Source organism: Ailuropoda melanoleuca, chromosome 1 (genome assembly GCF_002007445.2).
Source record: "Ailuropoda melanoleuca isolate Jingjing chromosome 1, ASM200744v2, whole genome shotgun sequence".
Lineage (NCBI taxonomy): Eukaryota > Metazoa > Chordata > Mammalia > Carnivora > Ursidae > Ailuropoda > Ailuropoda melanoleuca.
This window is the reverse complement of record NC_048218.1, coordinates 169,591,934-169,611,245: the sequence shown is the minus strand read 5'-3', so window position 1 is coordinate 169,611,245 and position 19,312 is coordinate 169,591,934. Positions and strand designations below refer to the sequence as shown.

Below are 19,312 nucleotides of genomic sequence, written 5' to 3'. Positions count from 1 at the left end.
GAATATTGCAATAAAGAAAGTCAAATGAATTTTTTGGTTTCTCGGCGCATATAAAACTTATATTTACCCTATACTATAGTCTATTAATTATGCAACATTATGTCTAAAAATACAATGTACATTCCTTAATTAAAAAAGACTTCATTGCTAAAAAATGCTAACCATCATCCGAGCTTTCAGTAAATTGTGACTTTTTGTTGGTGGAGGGTCTTGCCTCAGTGTTGATGGCTGCTGACTGACTGAACAGAAGGGAGGTTGCTGAAGGTTTGGATAGTTGTGACAACTTCTTAAAATAAGGCAACAATGAAGTGTCTCGCATCCTTTCACAAAAGATTTCTCTGTAGCATACAATACTGCTTAATAGAATTTTACCCACAGGAGAACTTCTTTCAAAATTGGAGTCAATCCTCTCAAACCTTCCAACTGCTTTATCAACTAAGTTTGTGTAATATTCTAAATCCTTTGTTATCATTTCAATAATCTTCACAGCATCTTCACCAGGAACAGATTCCAGCTCAAGAAACCTCATCAATAAGAAGCAACTCCTCATCCCTTATGATCCCTTTATCATGAGATGGCAGCGATTCAGTCACATCTTCAGGCTCCACTTCTAATCCCAGTTCTCTTCCTATTTCCACCACATCTGCAGTTACATCCTCCACTGAAGTCTTAACCCTGCAAGTCACCCATGAGGGCTGAAATCAACTTCTTCCAAACCGCTGCTCATGTTGGTATCTTGACTTCTTTCCATGAATCACAATTGTTCTGGAATAGTGAATTCTTTCCACAAGGTTTTCAATTTACTTTTCCCAGATCCATCAGAGAAATCACTCTCCATCGCAGCTACAGCCTTAAGAAATGTATTTTTTAAATAATAAGACTTGAAAGTTAAAAGGACTCCTTGATCGATGGCTGCAGAATGGATATTGTGTTAGCAGGCACGAAAACAACATTAACCTCATTGTCTATCTCCACCAGAGCTCTTGGGTGACCAGGTGTACTGTCAATAAGCAGTAATATTTTGAAAGGAATTTTTTTTTCTGAGCAGTTCTCAACAGCGGGTTTAAAATATTAAGTTAACCATGTTGTAAACAGATGTGCTGTCATCCAGGCTTTGTTGTTCCATGCATAGAGCACAGGCAGAGTAGATTTAGCATAATTCTAAGGGTGCCAGTTGACTTGCTTGACCCAGGGTTGTCACAAACTTTCAATTTGTAAAAAATTCAGTATCTGCAAAGCACAATAATTCAAAGTGCAATAAAATGAGGTATGCCTGTACTAGAAAAACACCACTTGAAATTGAAATAATATAATTTGCAAAGTATCAAAACATATTAAATACTTAGCAATAAATCTGACAAAAGATTAGTAAGACCTGTACATTGAAAACTACAAACTCTCACTGAGAAAAATGAAATAAGCCCTAAATAAATGCAGGTCTCTATTTTCATCTTAAGAAAGTAGGATTAGTAGAGCAAACTGTACCAATTTCAATACTGTTAAGATGCTGTTTCTCTCCAAATTGTTCAATAGACTTAATGCAATCCCAATTCCAAATCAAAATCTCAGCAAGCATTTTTATTAACTGACAAAATGATTCTAAGATTCATATGAAAATGCAAGGGATCGAGAATATCCAAGACAACACTGAAAACAGAAGAATGAAGCTGGGGAAATTATACTCCCTGACTTCTGGACATACATATTTACAGTAATTAGGACACTATACTATTGGTATACAGCAATACTGGTGGGCAAAGACAAACAGAGCAATGGAATAAACTAAAGAGAGCAGAAATATATATAGTTTTTCAGATGATTCATATAGTGCTATGATACATAGTCAGATGATTCAACAAAGTTGCAAAGGCAATCCAGTGAAAAAGGATAGTTTTTTCAAAAGTAGTGGTGGAACATTAGATGCTCATATGTAAAAATAAGGATTTTATCCATATCTCACACCATAAAGAAACACCAACTCAAAATGAAATAGAGACCTAAATGTAAATTTAGAAAACTCCTAGACAAAAAAAATAGCAGAAAAGCTTTGTATACTTGAGGGAAAGATTTTTTAGATATAAAATTAAAATCACGGTTTGTAAAAGAAAAGAATTGATAAAATTGGGCTTTATCAAAATTAAGAACTTTTGCTCTTCCAAAGACATTTTACAAGAATGAAAAGATGTGCCACAGACTTGGAGAAAATATGTGCAATTCATATAATCTGATAAATGACTGAGAAGGCAGACAAAAAAAGAGTACATGCTAAATAATTCCATCTTATAAAATTGCAAAAAATGCAAACTAATCTACAGTGATAGAAAGCAAACTAGTGGTTGCCTGGGAATGAGGGATAAGGGGTTATAAAGGGACACAAGGAAACTTTTTGGGATGATGGATATTTTCAGCATTGTAATTGTGGAGATGGTTTCACACGTATATACAAACATCTAAACTCACCAAATTGTATACTTGAAACATTTGTATGTAAGTTATATTCCAATGAAATTTTTCTTTAAGATTTTATTTATTTATTTGAGAGAGAGAGGAAGCATATGCGATCGGGGAGGTGGGGGTTGGAGGGCAGGTAGGAGCAGAGGGGGAAGGAAAGGGAAGGAGAAAGAACCTCAAGCAGACTCTGCATTGAGCATAAAGCCTGAGGTGGGGCTCGAACTCAGAACCCTGAGATCACGACCTGAGCCGAAACCAAGAGTCAGTCACTTAACCGACCAAGCTACCCAGGTGTCCCCAATAAAGTTATTTTTTTTAAAAGAGCAAAAAATATACACTAGAGCTGTGTTTGAGAATTAAAGAAATGCATTAAAATGTACCAGAAGAAAATATAACTAAGTATTATATAATCTTAATAAATAGGGGCCATTCTAAGCACAACATGAAACCTGAAACTATAAAGAAAGCAATTAATAAAATTAAATCTTAAATTTTACTATATAAAAATGTAAACCTTACATATTAAAAAAGAATGCAATTATTGAAAATTACGAAATGTCTATGCTAATAATTAAGAAATGCAAATTTCAAAAAGAGATGTCATTTTTCATCTATGTCAAAAATTTCCAAAATCCAGCTGCTACCCTTGGTATGAACCCTGATGTTGGGCATATAACCCGATAAAATTATTCTGGAAGGAAGGCTGGCATTTAAATAAAGTTTTCAAATGTGCATACTCTTTAACTGAGTCATTTGTCTTCAAGGAATTTCTCTAAGGACAAACACAGAAGTTCAAACAATAAATAAATACATACATACATACATACATAACTATATACATGGTACCTCCAAACAAGGGGATGTTATGTAATCATAAAAATATAAATTTATTGACAAGGAAAATAGCCACATATTTGAGCAGCATAAAAGACTGTTACAATGGCATGCTATTTGTTATTCCATTTAAGTTAAATTTTTTTGTAAAATTACTGGTATCATGGCCTACTCTGAATGTCAGCTAATTTAACATCTATTCCCCTTTTCCCTTAGTCCACCTGTATCACTTCTCAGCCTCCTTTCCAGCCAGAGGAGGCTATGCAGACACTATTATGGCTATTGAGATCTAAGTAGAAATTTCCTAAGAATATTATAGAAACATGCCTTTCTGATAAAAGTTATAGTCGTTGCTATAGCTACCTCTTTCCCCTACCTCTTGCCTTGTAGTCAGTTATGATGACCAAATTTGAAGCAGTGTATCGTCATGGGCCAACCAAAACACTAGAGGAGGCACAGTGCAAAGAAAGAAAAAAGCTGGGTCTTTGATAACATTCGTAAAGCACTACACCAGCTTCTACTGCCCACTTCTGGACCTCACTTTATATATATATAGTATAAACGTAACTTAGTGCTTAAAGCACCCCAGATGGTTATTTATATATACATAAGTAAATATATAGCCATTAAGCACATTAAAGCTTTTTATAATTATAATATTCTCTAAAGGCAAGGATTTGGGTACTAGATACCTCCATTCTAATATTGTTGATAGAGTTAACTGATAGGGCCCTTTAGTCAGTTTGACATTATATTACAAAAACTTTAAAAATATTCTTATCCTTTGTTTGACTCTATAATTCTACCTTTAGATATTCATCAAAGAAATAATAATAAATGTGGAGGAGTACTGCTACAATATATTTACAATATTAGTAAACTGAAAACAACATGTATGTCAAAAACGTAATGCTGGCTAAAAGATTTTATAGTATGCAATTATGATAAACTATTATGCAATCCTTAAAATCATGTAATAAAAATATCTCATTATATAGAAAAATACTTCACAGCATTATGCAAAGTAAAATCCTTTGGGGGTAATGAAAGATATTTGTATAAAGATTAGGGAAATGTCATGAATCATAAGTAGACATTGCTGGATGGTGGAATAACCAGTAATTTTTGTTTTCTTCCTTTTGGTTGTCCATTTCTAAATTTCACATTTCTTTTGTAATAAGTAAAAGTTTTTAAAAATCTATCTATATTTGTTCAAAGAACTGAAATAAACAAATAGGAAGAGATGTAGATTAAAGCTAGTTTTATTTCTTCTCTATGATGCTCATTAATTGGTTTACTTCAGTTAAAAAACAGATTCACAATAGCAACTTCATCTGACATCAACATAGTAAGTCTTATACATACCAAGAGTGAAAAGCACTCTCAAGAAGTAAAAAGTGAAAAAGTACCGAGAGTACGTATTTTAAATAATTACAGGATTCCATCAGGTCCGATATGAAGGCACATCCAAGGACTCCAAAAGGGAACATGCTAAATCATACACATTGGATCTGGGGGACAATTTTTTTAATTTGTCATTGAGTCCCATTTCTAGGGTGAGTAAGAAGCAAATATATGCTGATAAGCCTAAGATAACCTGTGACATAAAAACAACTGAGCCCAAAATCAGGAGGAAAATGGATGAGTTATCTAAACTTTCCTTAGTTCTTCTTGTCTAACCCATATCTTACAAAGATTATCTCTCTGGTTAAAAACATCCATTTTTATTCAATCTCTGTTGGCTTTCATCTACCTACAGTAAAGATCACCCACTCAGAAGCTATGGTCTTTAATATTTTTCAAAGGCACCAATAAGTCCAGTTTGCAACATGCAATTTCCAACTATATTCCCAGGACAGTGTAGGAAACCCAAGGAACTAATACATTTGTATAAGATGTTGTAAAGATAGTGACTCTTTCCACCTTTTTTATAACCCAAATGTGTTATAAGAAAATTGACTGAGAAGAAAGAGAAGGGAAGGGAGAAAGAGAAAGAACCAAACAGTATAAAAATATTTGTTAACAAAGTGTGTGTGTGTGTGTGTGTGTGTGTGTGTGTGTGTGTATCCAAACTCAATTCAAACTGAAGAATAGATAAATTGTAATAAAGAGTATTTAATTTTGGAGATTTTTCATTGAGTTAGATATAAATAAGCTTTTTAGACACTTCAAATTAATGAAAAATAAATTTTAAGCACTTTAAGTAGTTAATAACACAAAAGTTGACTTACCATAAATTTCTAAACCTTGTGGAAAATACTCTTTGTATTCTAAATCCTATCCACTAATGCCAGGGTAAGGATGCATATCATAGTCAACAGTGCCAATTTTTAATAAGGGATTTAAAAAGGCTGATTTAATTCCCCGATTTTTTAATTCCACCCCATCACCAGGAAAGTTAATACATGCTACACATTAGAAACCCTGGTTACTAAAGATGTTTTATCCAATCAACAATTCTCCCTTTTCTAAGCTACTCAGAAAGAAAAACTGACACCTGGAGAAAGTCACTCCTTCACAAATTACCCCAAATTCACTGTGATATTCAAGCTTTATATACGAAGCCCCTTTCCAAGGATCAGAGCCAGAGAATTGAACAATTGCCCCCTCCAGCTGCTGGAGAAAGTAAAACCACAAAGGGCATCTACTTATGAGATTACTTTTTAGGGGCACAGAATATACTTTAAAAAGGAACATAGCCAAAAACCTACAATAAAGATGAATAATAAATATTTACATTCCAAGCCAAAAAATTCCACAGTTTAAAAAGAAACATTTGATGTTTTCATTTCTGAATACTGAAGCAAAATAATGATTATAATAATTTTAATCAAACTTAAAAGGTACACCTTATTACCTTGTTGATATAAGCTATTTGCCTTTGAACAGGCAAACAAGAGAGAAAAATCTTTGAGGCATTTTTATATTCTGACTTAACAATTATCTGATAATTACCCTATCATTACCTGCTGATGAAGGATTCCATTCTGAATTCTTAACATTTCTGATGTTACAGGCATGTTACTTCAAAAGTCCTACCTGGAAAGAGACTGAGAAGACTAACTGGAGATTTGTTGGTATCAATAGTTAGTTTGTGGCTTGCAGTTTTTGAAGGCTGACCTGGTAGACAGATTAATTTCAGGGGAAGTCTAAATTTACATTGGATAACCCGAGGAATGCCTGAAATAAAAAGAGAGATATGTAGATTCACAGATATAACAGAAAATTGGACTAAAAATTTTTGAATTAATTTAATAGTTTGAGTAGCAATATATCTTATTTTAAAATCTTGCCCCTGCCCATTTCACTTACCATAAATGAAAACTACAAAGTATTATCATAATACATATTTTTATATTATTGTCAAAAAGTTCAAGACAAAAATAAAATCCTAAAAAAGAGTATAGGCATAAGGTCTGCCATTAATATAATAGCACATTTTAAAAATTATCACAGTCGAACACTACACAAAACAGTATATTTACTCAGAAAGGGAGACAAAGCATAAGAGACTCTTTCATAGGAAACAAACTAAGGGTTGCTGGAAGGGAGGGAGTAGAGTGATGGGGTAACTGGGTGATGGACATTAAGGAGGACACGTGATATAATGAGCACTGGGTACTACAGAAGACTGATAAATCACTGAGCTCTACCTCCGAAACTAATAATACACTAAACGTTAGTTAATTGAATTTAAATTAAAAAAATTTTAAAGTGCAAAAAAAAACCCCTAGTATATTTAATTTCATATTCAATTACGGGTCATTCAACTGAATTTTTCAGGACATTTACAGGCATATTAAAATAGGCAAATAAATAACAATGAAGAGTTTTATGTCAAAATCAAAAGTTTTTAAGATCATTCCTCTCTTATTTTTACAGAGAATGAAATTGACGCCAAAGCAAATTAGGTTCTCTACTTATAAATCTGGCAAAGCAATTCTACAACCTCACTGTTCTCTCCTTTTATTCTAGGATCCCACCTTTGGATAAGATAAAAGGTAATATACTGAAAACTTTATCTTAGTATATGGCTGTAGAGAAATGAAAAACTTAAAATGTTCTACTCTACTTGATGTACCCACACATCAATTCCTTTATTTCTTTAGTGGAGTCAGTGAGCAGCTTAAAAATAGCAAAAGCAGAAGCAGTTAAAGCCTGGGGACATGATCCCAAAGCAGGATCCCTAGAATTAGCAATATATTCTGTTAATGCCAGTTGGAGTTGTGGGGCTTGCTCAACATCCAAGCTGGGAGTACATTTTCCAGCACTACTTATTCACGAGGATAGTGCGAGATCAACAATGGCAAGCTGACTGATATATGAGGTCAATTAAATACTTTTTCAGAGCATGTGGAGCATATTTGTGATTCTCTTCAACATAATCTATTATCCATTAAATTTTACATAGCTCATTTTTTGCTCATAACCAACAGATGTTAATTCACTTCTCCTGGAATCCTAGATGCAAATTATTACTGGTGTCTCTTCAGAAAAGTCCCAAGGCATTATTTCCTGACATTCTGTGAGGTTTTAGAGGCATGTGTATTTGTACTTTACAACGATGAAATGTTTTGACTCAAAATATTATGGTAACATGATCTAAGCTACTGCTCAAACCACAACTATCAATATCACTGTAAAAAATATTACAAAGCATTATTTTTCCAACTTCATATATTCCATATATCCCCAAATAATGGAAATGTACCTACTAATATGTTTCCTCTACAATATATAAGTTACAGCCTCAATTAATAGATGCAGCCTGGAAAGAACAAGGAAACTAAAATCTATTTCCATTTCCTTCATTTTTAATAAATGTAGTAATGGAAAAAAATCCTTCATCTTTTGACTATTCTGTACATGCATGAAAAGAAGCTTCCTTTCTATATACTTTCACCCAAAGTCTAAGCTAAGTGTTAAACAAAATTTGACTAGAAATGTCATTCTAAAACTATACTGCTAAAACTGTGGCTCTCCTTCACTTGGATCAGATAGATACTGCTTGAGTTGGTGGTAAAAAATAATAATAATAATAATAATCACAATCAATAACACTGGCCTTATGTTACTGAGTCTATATATTTGAAGGTTATTACCCTAAATCTCCAAGAACCTAGAGCTAAAGAAACTGGTCATATATATATGTTTTCAGAAATTGAAACAAATGGCTTGCAAGCACTATTGAACCCAAGAAGGGAAATACATTTTAACTCAATTCACAACTCAGGTCAGTTAATGACAATATCACACACTAGGGCAATGGTCTGCAGTTGCTAAGATACTTGTAGAAACCCTCCAGAATTTCTTTTCTCTCCAAGAACTGTAAACCTGTTTCATAGGACATTTGGAAAATATTATTTTGAAAAATGATGACACTCATACTTAATAAAATGATTATGGCTATTCTTTAAATGTTGGCAGCTTGAAAAGTTTTACCGTTGCAGGGATGGGGGAAGAATATGAAATACTTTAAAACCCAGTTTAAGGAAACTATACCTTTAAAAAGAAAAATTACAATCCCAGTATTTAACACTACTTCCCATTAAATTAAAACCCCAGTCTTTTAAAATACAACCTCCAGTATTTAGACATGGGGCTTATCAGAGGCTTCTACTGAGCTTTACATCTTCTTGAAAAACCTGAAATGTAAATTTGGCTACCAATTTACTCTTCAGGTGTGACTGCCTCTAAGAACCTGAAGCCAGACGTACAGAGGTATGTGTGAAAGCATGCATGCATGTACCTATAATAAGGAAGGAAATAATTATATATATTTAAAGACTTCAAATTTGCTACTAGAATAGCTTTCGAATTAGTTGAAAGTCCAATTGGTCCTAACTTTGCCTACCATCAGTGATATTTCCTCTATGTAGTTGGCAAAACAGTCTCTGTATCTGGCTTATTCAAATAACTCTCTGGGTTAGTTATGCTAAGAAAAAAAATTGGGGGTCATTTATAATACTCAAATATTGGCCTACTCGTTCATCAGAACTGACTTTGTTCTGCAGTTTTTTTTTTACCAAATATAATCACCTCTCCTTCAGACACTTCCCTTCCTAGCCTAAAGAGGAAATGGATAGTCGCAACTACTCTGGTGCAATTAATCACAAAATTATTTAACACTTAGAGAGAAAATTCACATCAAAACCACTCTTGACAGAACAATTTCTCCAGGTAGAGAATTCTAATTATACCTGGCACACCCAAGAGCCCAGTATCACTGTCAAGAGAAAAGCCAAAATGTGCTTTGGGGGAAAAAAAAGGAAAAAAGAACATATATATATTGGAGTAGAATAACTATATATATTACACATCTATATAATGCCTTCAGAACTCTTTCCAGGGGCCTGCTAGAGTCATTTCATTTTGAAAACAAGGAACCCCAAAGCAGTAGCAGTGTCTGGGAGCCAGAACTTCCTTGATCCCTTCCTGTTATGTCTGGCTACGTACTGTGCCCCATCTGCAGTCATGTTTTACACTGCCCATGTCATGTAACTTTAATGCAGACATAATGGACACTAACTCTTATGGGACAACATAAAATCTCCTTTACTTCTCTTTTTCCACATGTAAAAGCAGGACTGCTTATCTGCAAAGAGCCTGAGCAGATCAGGCCAATAAAATGGACCAGTCTTTGAAATTTGAAGCCTTGTGTGTAAGTTAAGATCTAAGTGGCAACATATTATTTAATCTTCCCAACAAGGTGAAGCTGAATATTTCAATCCTATGCGCTAAAGCTTAAATATAATTTAAAAATATATCAGAAAAGATTATTCGCTTTGTATTGAAATACTAAAATTTCCATGTATTGTGATTTTTTTCCTCATGGTTTGGGCTGAATTTACAGTACAAAGGAGTAAATTCCTTTCAATAATACCTTTACTAATTTTTTTAAAGTTAAAATAAATCATTTAAATAATATGGCATATTACAAAAGTTAGTATAAAATCTTACCAGCTAGATCCAATCTTGCCAAGTAAAATATAAATTATTCATTGTTAATAATCAGTTATTTTTAATAACCCAAATCCTAATTTGACAAGTATATTTCATGTTATTAAACTAAACACTTAGTCCTATTAAAATGTTTCTCTTATAAATATATTTTCACCTCCCAGATACAACACAACTAGGGTTGTTGGCATTACCAAAACTGTATGAATAAATTATTGCCATTGTTTTTAAAATATTTTATTTATCTATTACTAATTAATATTGTTATCTAATATTTATCTTAAAATATATAATAAACTGAGATAAACCAACACATTTAGTCTGTGTCTAGAAAGAAAAATAATCAAAGTAGGATATACTCTAAGTGCTTGTCATCTGCCCTCACATTGCACAATTCAAAGATGTGACTTTGAACCCTGCTCCCAAAGAGTCCAAAATCTATTAGGGAAACCTAAGGAAAATACTTAATGAAATTCATATTATGATAGGTATTGCAGCAGAGTCATAAATAAAGGATTTGGAGAAAACAAAATAGGTAACAATAAACACTGGCCCAGGCAAGTTCAAGGGGTGAGAACCTTGATGATACTGCCCCACAAATTCTAAACAAGGTAAGAAACAGGCCCACAGAATATGTGCTCATGGTGCTCTGATTAGACAGAGGAGTGGATCTATTTAGACATATAGAAAACAGACAACAAACATATAGAAAACAAACAATTTGTATGTCTCAAAAGATGTATGCATCAGTACAGGAAGTATATAATGTCAGTTTGTGCTGATATTAATGATGATAACATTGATCACTTGGTTATGGTAGTGTTACCAAATCACTCCTGTAGAGATATTATTTTCCCCTTATAATTAAAAAGTAATCATTAGCCATCAGGGAAATTCAAATCAAAACCACAATGAGATACCACCTTACACCATTAGAATGGCAAAAATTGACAAGGCAGGAAACAACAAATGTTGGAGAGGATGTGGAGAAAGGGGATCCCTCTTACATTGTTGGTGGGAATGCAAGTTGGTACAGCCACTCTGGAAAACACTGTGGAGGTCCCTTAAAAAGTTAAAAATTGAGCTACCCTATGATCCAGCAATTGCACTACTGGGTATTTACCCCAACGATACAGATGTAGTGAAGAGAAGGGCCATATGCACCCCAATGTTCATAGCAGCATTGTCCACAATAGCTAAACTGTGGAAGGAGCTGAGATGCCCTTCAACAGGCGAATGGATTAAGAAGATGTGGTCCATATATACAATGGAATATTACTCAGCCATCAAAAAGAATGATTTCTCAACATTTGCTGCAACATGGACGGCACTGGAGGAGATAATGCTAAGTGAAATAAGTCAAGCTGAGAAAGACAATTATCATATGGTTTCACTCATCTATGGAACATAAGAAGTTGGAAGATCGGTAGGAGAACAAAGGGTTAAAGAAAGGGGGTAATCAGAAGGGGGAATGAAGCATGAGAGACTATGGACTCTGAGAAACAAACTGAGGGCTTCAGAGGGGAGGGGGTGAGGGAATGGGATAGACTGGTGATGGGTAGTAAGGAGGGCACGTATTGCATGGTGCACTGGGTGTTATACGCAACTAATGAATCATGGAACTTTACATCAAAAACCAGGGATGTACTATATAGTGACTAACATAATATAATAAAAAATATTATTACAAAATAAAAAAAAGTAATCTGTGAGGGAATGTTTTGAGACTGAATATTCTATTATTCCAAAGAATTTAGTGTCCGTTGATGAATCTTGCCTGAACTAATTATTACACAAGTTTTGCAAAAATAATGATTCTCTAATTCTATTACCCATTCTACATTTATTAGCTGACCTCCTTTTGTAGAGTTTTCCCTCTATACATGCCTTTATTTTATCACTGTACTCACGGATTCTACTTCTGTCTTTAATATATTATAATATACTGCCATTATGATTTTGATACTCAAAGTGTCCCATTTCTAGCCAGCGGAAACTCCTCCACTGGCTTCTGAATCATTGTGATGTACTGTGATCATTTCTTGACCACTTCTTTGCTTTCTGACCCAACAATATAGGATAGGCTCTCTTATTTTCCCTTCTCTAGACCTGGAAACAGCCTCTTCTCTAAGAACCCTGATCCCTCTGACTAGAGATGGTACTCAGATATGAAGATCTGTGCGACAGAGGTGCTCATTGCTACTGAGCTGAAGCCTGAATAGGTCTCTGCCCCATCTCCATCACCTCTACTCTACTCCGCTGCAACAGCCTCCAGCTGCGCTTCTGACAGGCAATCTGGCTTTCCTCAAAAACCAGTTCTTCACACTGAAGTCAGAGTGATCTTTCAAAATACAAGTCTGTTCCTGTCCTTTCCAGGACAAAAGCATGTGTGTGCATGTTCGCATCCATGCACTTCATGACATACTTAAAAAACCATTTAGTGGCTGCCCTTTGGTCACAGAATAAACATCAAAATCACTAGCATGATCAGAAAGACCCCACATGGCCTATCCTTTCCCTATACCCTAGTTACATTTTGACCACTTTACCCCAGCCCTCAATCAATTAAAAAAAAAGAAAGAAAGAAAAAGAAGACAATTAGAATTCAGCGACGAACACCATTTTTTCCTTATTCTTTCTTTATTTTAAGTAAAATAAGATAGCAGAGCATATGAGTAAATCACCAATGACTAACAGATATAAGTGGTCAATGACANTGACGAACACCATTTTTTCCTTATTCTTTCTTTAAGTAAAATAAGATAGCAGAGCATATGAGTAAATCACCAATGACTAACAGATATAAGTGGTCAATGACACTTTTGATTTTTTTTTCCAAAAAAGTCATGGAGTTTCATTCTTTCTCATGACTCTGAAACAACTAATAATGAATGACAAGTCTTTGTGACAGGAAACATTTATGATCCTCTCCAAAGCCACAAGAAGACACTGAATCATCATCCCAAAGAAGTTTCTATAGTTAAAATAACAGTCTGTAAAAATAGCTCATTCATGGTAAAATACCAGTTTAATTCACTGACCAAATTTCAGTTCTGAAATTCATTTTATTCTAAATTATCTTTTCACTTACCATCAGGATTTCGATCTATCCACCAGAGGCAATGCAAAAAAAGGATAGGGGAGAAAGAATGCAACAAATTATTTGCGGTAAAATTACAACACAAATTTAATACACATCTGCTTAAAAATACAAATTAAAATTTTCAAGATTCTCTCATAATTTAAATGTCCCCAATAAAAATAAGTCAATTCACAACTGAAGAGTATAATATGAATAAGTGAAATCTAACAATATATTTGCACATTCATTCTCAGAAGCCCAGGACAGTGTATTACTCCAATGTAAATATGGCAAAAAAAAAAAAAAGAATTGTTAAGTATGATCTAGATCAAGAGCAAACCAGACTCAATATGTAAACAACATTAAGAGGATCAAATGAATTGTTGGGAAAAAAATTTGAGTGCAAGGCCAAATACACAGTATTTCCAGTTACTCTCGCTTATGTTATCATTTCAGTCAGTAGATACTACTACGGACTAATGTCTCTTTGTTTTTATTTTTGGCTTCTCTTGGTATTCTTTTACTTTTATAGATTTTCTTACATTTTAATTTCTAATTAACTTTCAATTAATTAATGCTATGCTATTTGGTTTAGCAATAATTTATAATCTTTTAAATTCTGTCTATAAAATAGCATAATAGTTAAAAATGGTATGTGTAACCATAAGCTCACAGACTGATTTTACAACTTTCTAATGTATTTTTAAAGCATTTTGTCCACTTGCTATGTAACCCATTTCTCTATTTTAAATTCACATTCAACCAGTGTCACCCCTTTCCCTAAAAACAAATGAAATACTTAGTTGAATTAAGGCATCAACATTCTCTACAACATATATTCAAAATGTAACAAGGATAAAAAGTGTAAAAGTGCCTATGATTATTGAGACACTCAATTAATGATAAATGAGCTAGAGATTTTAGGCAAACATTTCTTTCTTTTTTATTTTACAACTCAAAATTAAAATAACATTAAAACTTTCAATGTTCTTTTCAGAAATATCCAACTAAAAAGGTCTATCACTCTTTGATGCCTTTTGGAAGTTTTGTATTTCTTTCTGAAGCCAGCTTTCTCAAAGTCATTTAAACATAAAATATTTACATAACCCCAAATTTTGAAAATATAAATAAATTATTAAAGTGGTCAATTCTGGCTAATAATGAATTTTTGTAACAACTTAAAGCAAAATAACTTACAAAGCAGAAGAAACAGATTTTGAAAACATGTATTAAAGTTAAAAATCATCTCAGAATATAGAGTTGTCAATGCATAAGTCAGAAAATTCACTTAGACAAAATTAAAACTATAATTACTTTTAAAAACTGTGACATCAATGGAAAAGAAAAAGAAAATTAAGGGCATCTCTAAAACTTTTATAACTAAAAAAACTGTACAGAAATGTTTAAAAAACACAAATGCAACATTGCTAAAATATCCTATTATCAGTTACACTATGTTAAAACATTGAAAAAAACACTAATTATTCATATTCTATCAATAAACAGGTTTTCAAACAGTTAATATGAAAAATTCACTGCACGGGGAAAAAACAAACTATAAAATTTGACCAAACGAAGTTGAAATTTACACTAACTGAATCTCAACTGGACTGAAGATAACTTTTTTAATTTAAAAAGAGTTCTTTGAAAAAAACATCAAATTTTACTAAATCTGTTCTTAAATATTTTAACACGTATGATACTAAAGAGTTTTATTTAGTCATTAAAACAGTGTCTGAAACTCTGAATACTGCTTTATATTAGAGCAATCTATAATAGTCTTTTTCACTAATTCAGACTAGGCTTTTCTTCTTTGTTCAAATAAGTGAGGTCTAATACCATTCTTTCAGTGTGAATAAAAATATATTTGCTATTAAAGACAGATTCAAACATTATATGTAGAAATCAGCTAAACAGACTTACCTCTAATAATTCAAGAAATTTGGACATACAATTTTATTTAACACTAGGAAAGAATTATTTTTCCATTTAGTAATATTTTACAATGTGTTTTCAATCTAAACACTTAAACATTTAACTCATAACTTCAATAATTTAAAAGGAGTAATTAGGCTTATTAATCTATGAACAACTGTGTATTTACCTGATGGTCTGGTATAAGAAACAACAGCATTTCCTTCCAATTCAGGCGGTGTGTAACTCCCTTTCAGATAAACAGAAAAAGCTACTGTTCTACTCATCTCTGGTGCTATAAGCAACGTAAAAGTAATATTAAGTTACAAAATTTTGGACAATTATCACTAACGACAGTTAAAATTATGCATACACTACATGCCAGCTAGTATCATAAGCACTTTACATGGATTAATTTACTTAATCCTCACAATAACCCAGTAAGGTGTGTACTGTTATTGTCCCCAATTTTTATGAATGAGGAAAAAACGGGCTACGGAGAGATTAAGAAGCTTGCCCAAGGTCATATAACTAATATAAAACTGGGAACTGACTCCAGAACAAGGGTGCCCATATTCTACATCACTGCTTCTCTTTAGTCAGATGAATAGGCAGCATGATCAGAGAAAATGTACACAAAAAGGCAAGAGAATTTGGGAACGGGGATTAGTACACTTTATCACGGCTAGAATACAGACTGCAGAGGAAAATGGAAGGGGGGACTGTATATGGATGTAACTATAACTGTAACAACTTTGCAGATTGTACATAGCCTTCTTTATTCATGTATTTGACCTCCAACCTATGTTAGGCAGTCTTAAGAGGTTGTTAACTGGAAAAATACATTGTTCAGAACGTGTTTTAGAAAGAAAATTGGAAGTATTGTGAAAAAAATTATAAAATAAAGTGAGAATCCAATGTTTGGGCATCACCTACAAGGTTACTTCAACCATTCAACCATCATTCAGTGTTTCAATTAATATTTTACTGAACTCCCCCTATCTGCCAGGCACACTTAAGTTAAGGGTTGGTAATACAAAGGCAAAAGAGAGAAATATGTTCTTGACTTCATGAATCAGATAAAGAATGACCAGCTGAACAGCAGCAGGAAACAAAGAAAGAAAAAGACTAGAAAGATAAATCAGAAATCATTTTGATAGGACTAATGACAACTTGGATGTAAATGGTAGGAGATTCTGTGCAAAGAAATCTTACTAAGAGTTGCCATTTATGGCCTGTCTACTACTTTAGGCACTATTACAGATATCTTACCTAGATTCATTTTCTAATTAAATCCTCAAAACAGCCCTGCAAGACAGCTATCATTATCCCCTTTCTGCACATTAAAAGAAATTGAGGTTCCAAGTAATTACTAAAGTAGCTTGCTGAAGGTTACGCATCAAGTGTCAGAGCCAGGATTCAAATTCAGGCCAGACTCCAAAGCCAATATTCTTTATTCAAACATAACTGATTCAATAAACAGCTCACTAGAGAAACACCAATAAAGAAAGTCTTCCAAATTATAGTATTTAACTACAATTACAGGCCCATCTAGTTAAGGAAAGCACTTGAAAAACTATAATTACTTCAACTCAATGACCATTCACTGAATGTTGCTATTTTTTAAAAAAAGTATCATTCATGTTTGATGTTTGGAGGGAAAATATAAGCAAAACAACACAATCATTGATTTTAGAAAAGATACCAGGCTCACTATTCAAACAAGAAATGTAGCCATGAAATAAACACACTAACCAAAAAAAAAAAAAAAAAAAAAAAAATTTTTTTTTTTTTAGTTAAAAGAAAACCTAGGGGTGCCTGGGTGGCACAGCGGTTAAGCGTCTGCCTTCGGCTCAGGGCGTGATCCCAGCGTTGCGGGATCGAGCCCCACATCAGGCTCCTCTGCTATGAGCCTGCTTCTTCCTCTCCCACTCCCCCTGCTTGTGTAAAACCTCACATCATGATAGACTTTAAGCCAAAACAGAACACTTACCCATAAATTCAAAAGTGAACTGATCACAGGTCAATATTAAAGGTGGTTGCACATAGACTGATAATTTGGCTTTTTGCAACACCAGTCGATTCTGCAATGTGACCTAAGGAAACAGAAATTGTTATTAACAGAAAATTACATTTTATCCAAATTGATAAGGTAGCACACGTATGTAAAAAATCACTAGCAAATAATTACGGAGCATTATCTGAGAAAAAATGAGTAGTAGCAAAACATAACATGTAACATAAATAGTAGATTAACTGATAAGTAGGTAAGTGGTACTTTCTACCCAGTTAGAAACTGGAAAAAGTCATGGGACACTACATCAAAAACTAATGATGTACTGTATGGTGACTAACATAATTAAAAAAAAAGAAAAGAAAAGAAACTGGACAAAGGGCTTAAACAGACTTTTCTCCAAAGAAGATACAGAAATGGTCAAACAAGCACATGAAAAAATGCTCAATATCTTTAATCACTACGAAATACAAATTAAAACCACAATGAGATACTACTACACATCTACCAAAATGCTATAATCAAAAGAACAGACAAAAATCGGTGTTAGCAAGAATGTGAGGAAAGACGCCTCATACATTGCTGAAGGGAATGTAAAATGGTATAGCCTCGCAAGAAAACAGTTTGACAGTTTCTTAAAAAATTAAACATAAATTTACCATATGACCTCACAATTCCATGCCAAGAGAAATGAAAACATATGTCCATGCAAAAACTTGTACACAAATTTCATAGCAGCATTTTTTCAGAATAGCCAGAAGTAGAAACAACCCAAATGTCCATCAAATGATGAACGGTTAAACAAAATACGGTCTATTCTTACAATGAAATAGTATTCAGTAATCAAAAGAAATGAAGTACTGGCACATGCTACAACCTAGGTAAACCTTAAAAACACTCTGCTAAAGGGTAGAAGCCAGTCACAAAGAACCACATGTTGTATGATTCCATTTATATGAAATGTCCAGAATAGGCAAATCCATAGAAAGGGAAAATAGATTAGCAGTTGCTGAGAGATGGGAACAAGGGAGGGGTGAAGGAAGAGGGAAGGGAGCATGAGGTTACTTTTGGGGGAACAAAAATGTTCTAAAATTAAAATGTGGGGATGGCTCCACAACTCTGCAAATATAGTAAAAATCACTGAACTGAACTCTTTAAATGAGTAAATTGTGTGGTATATGAATTATATCTCAATAAAGCTATTAAAAATGTTCTATCGAAAGCAAAGGAAAAATCTGTGCAGCGCTTGGGGAATAATTACATCACAAAATACGTGTTCATTTTCTTTTCATGCATAGATGTCGCAACGGGATTATCTTATCTAGTATCTGTATACCACCTTGTGCATAAATTAATTATTCTCTAAAGATTTCCTTACTAGATGCACATTTACTAGTCTAGATACATATCAAAGCATCACATTTTATTCCATGGCTTAACACAAAAATACAGACCTAATTCTAGAAAATACCAGAGTGACAATATCGACTGCGGCATATCTCAGCTGGCCACATTTCTAAACTGGTGCTCTTATATGGCGATGCTAAGAAAACCCTCCCAGATGAGAATCAAAAGCTAAGAACTCTGGGGCAACAGTGTGAGTGGGAAATAGGACAGGTATGGGTAGAGAAGGCCAGGACTTCTCTCACTCCCCCTAAGGAGGAATATCAGCAGAAATTATCAGGCCCGTGGATTTTTACTGGGCCTCAGTGCTAAGAGGCATCATTTTCAGGCTATCAAAGAAAAAGACCTTACTTCCATTGCGCAGGTTCTCTCCTTGGACTTTTGTGTCCTAGAAGTCCCAGCCTTTGAACAGCCTCATTTGGGTAAGTTCATCCACGTGGTTGGTATGGTAAGCCAGACTTATCACGGTCAACTGCCCAGGTAGGGCTGGTATACCAACTGAATCACAATCTCTAGGGTAGTTCTGGGTATTGGTATTTTCTTTTCTAGCTCCCCAGATGATACCTGTGTACTACCAGGGTTAAAAAGCTCTCTTCTATATGGCACCTTTGCTGTAGAGCAACTTTCAGTCTAGTTATGAGATTTCTAGTATA

General features: G+C 33.8%; 1 protein-coding gene across 5 annotated transcripts in view; it reads right to left on the bottom strand.

Annotated features, from left to right (window-relative positions):
• BBS9 (Bardet-Biedl syndrome 9) overlaps nucleotides 1-19,312 on the bottom strand; it is a 429,330-nt gene that overhangs the window by 234,548 nt on the left and 175,470 nt on the right. For all 5 annotated transcript variants that reach the window (XM_034670282.1, XM_002921839.4, XM_034670287.1 and 2 more), the window contains 3 exons: nucleotides 15,432-15,536; nucleotides 13,337-13,351; nucleotides 6,325-6,465 (listed from right to left, as the gene is read on the bottom strand). In XM_034670282.1, the coding sequence (XP_034526173.1) occupies nucleotides 6,325-6,465; nucleotides 13,337-13,351; nucleotides 15,432-15,536 (261 nt within the window). The remainder of the gene's footprint in view (nucleotides 1-6,324; nucleotides 6,466-13,336; nucleotides 13,352-15,431; nucleotides 15,537-19,312) is intronic.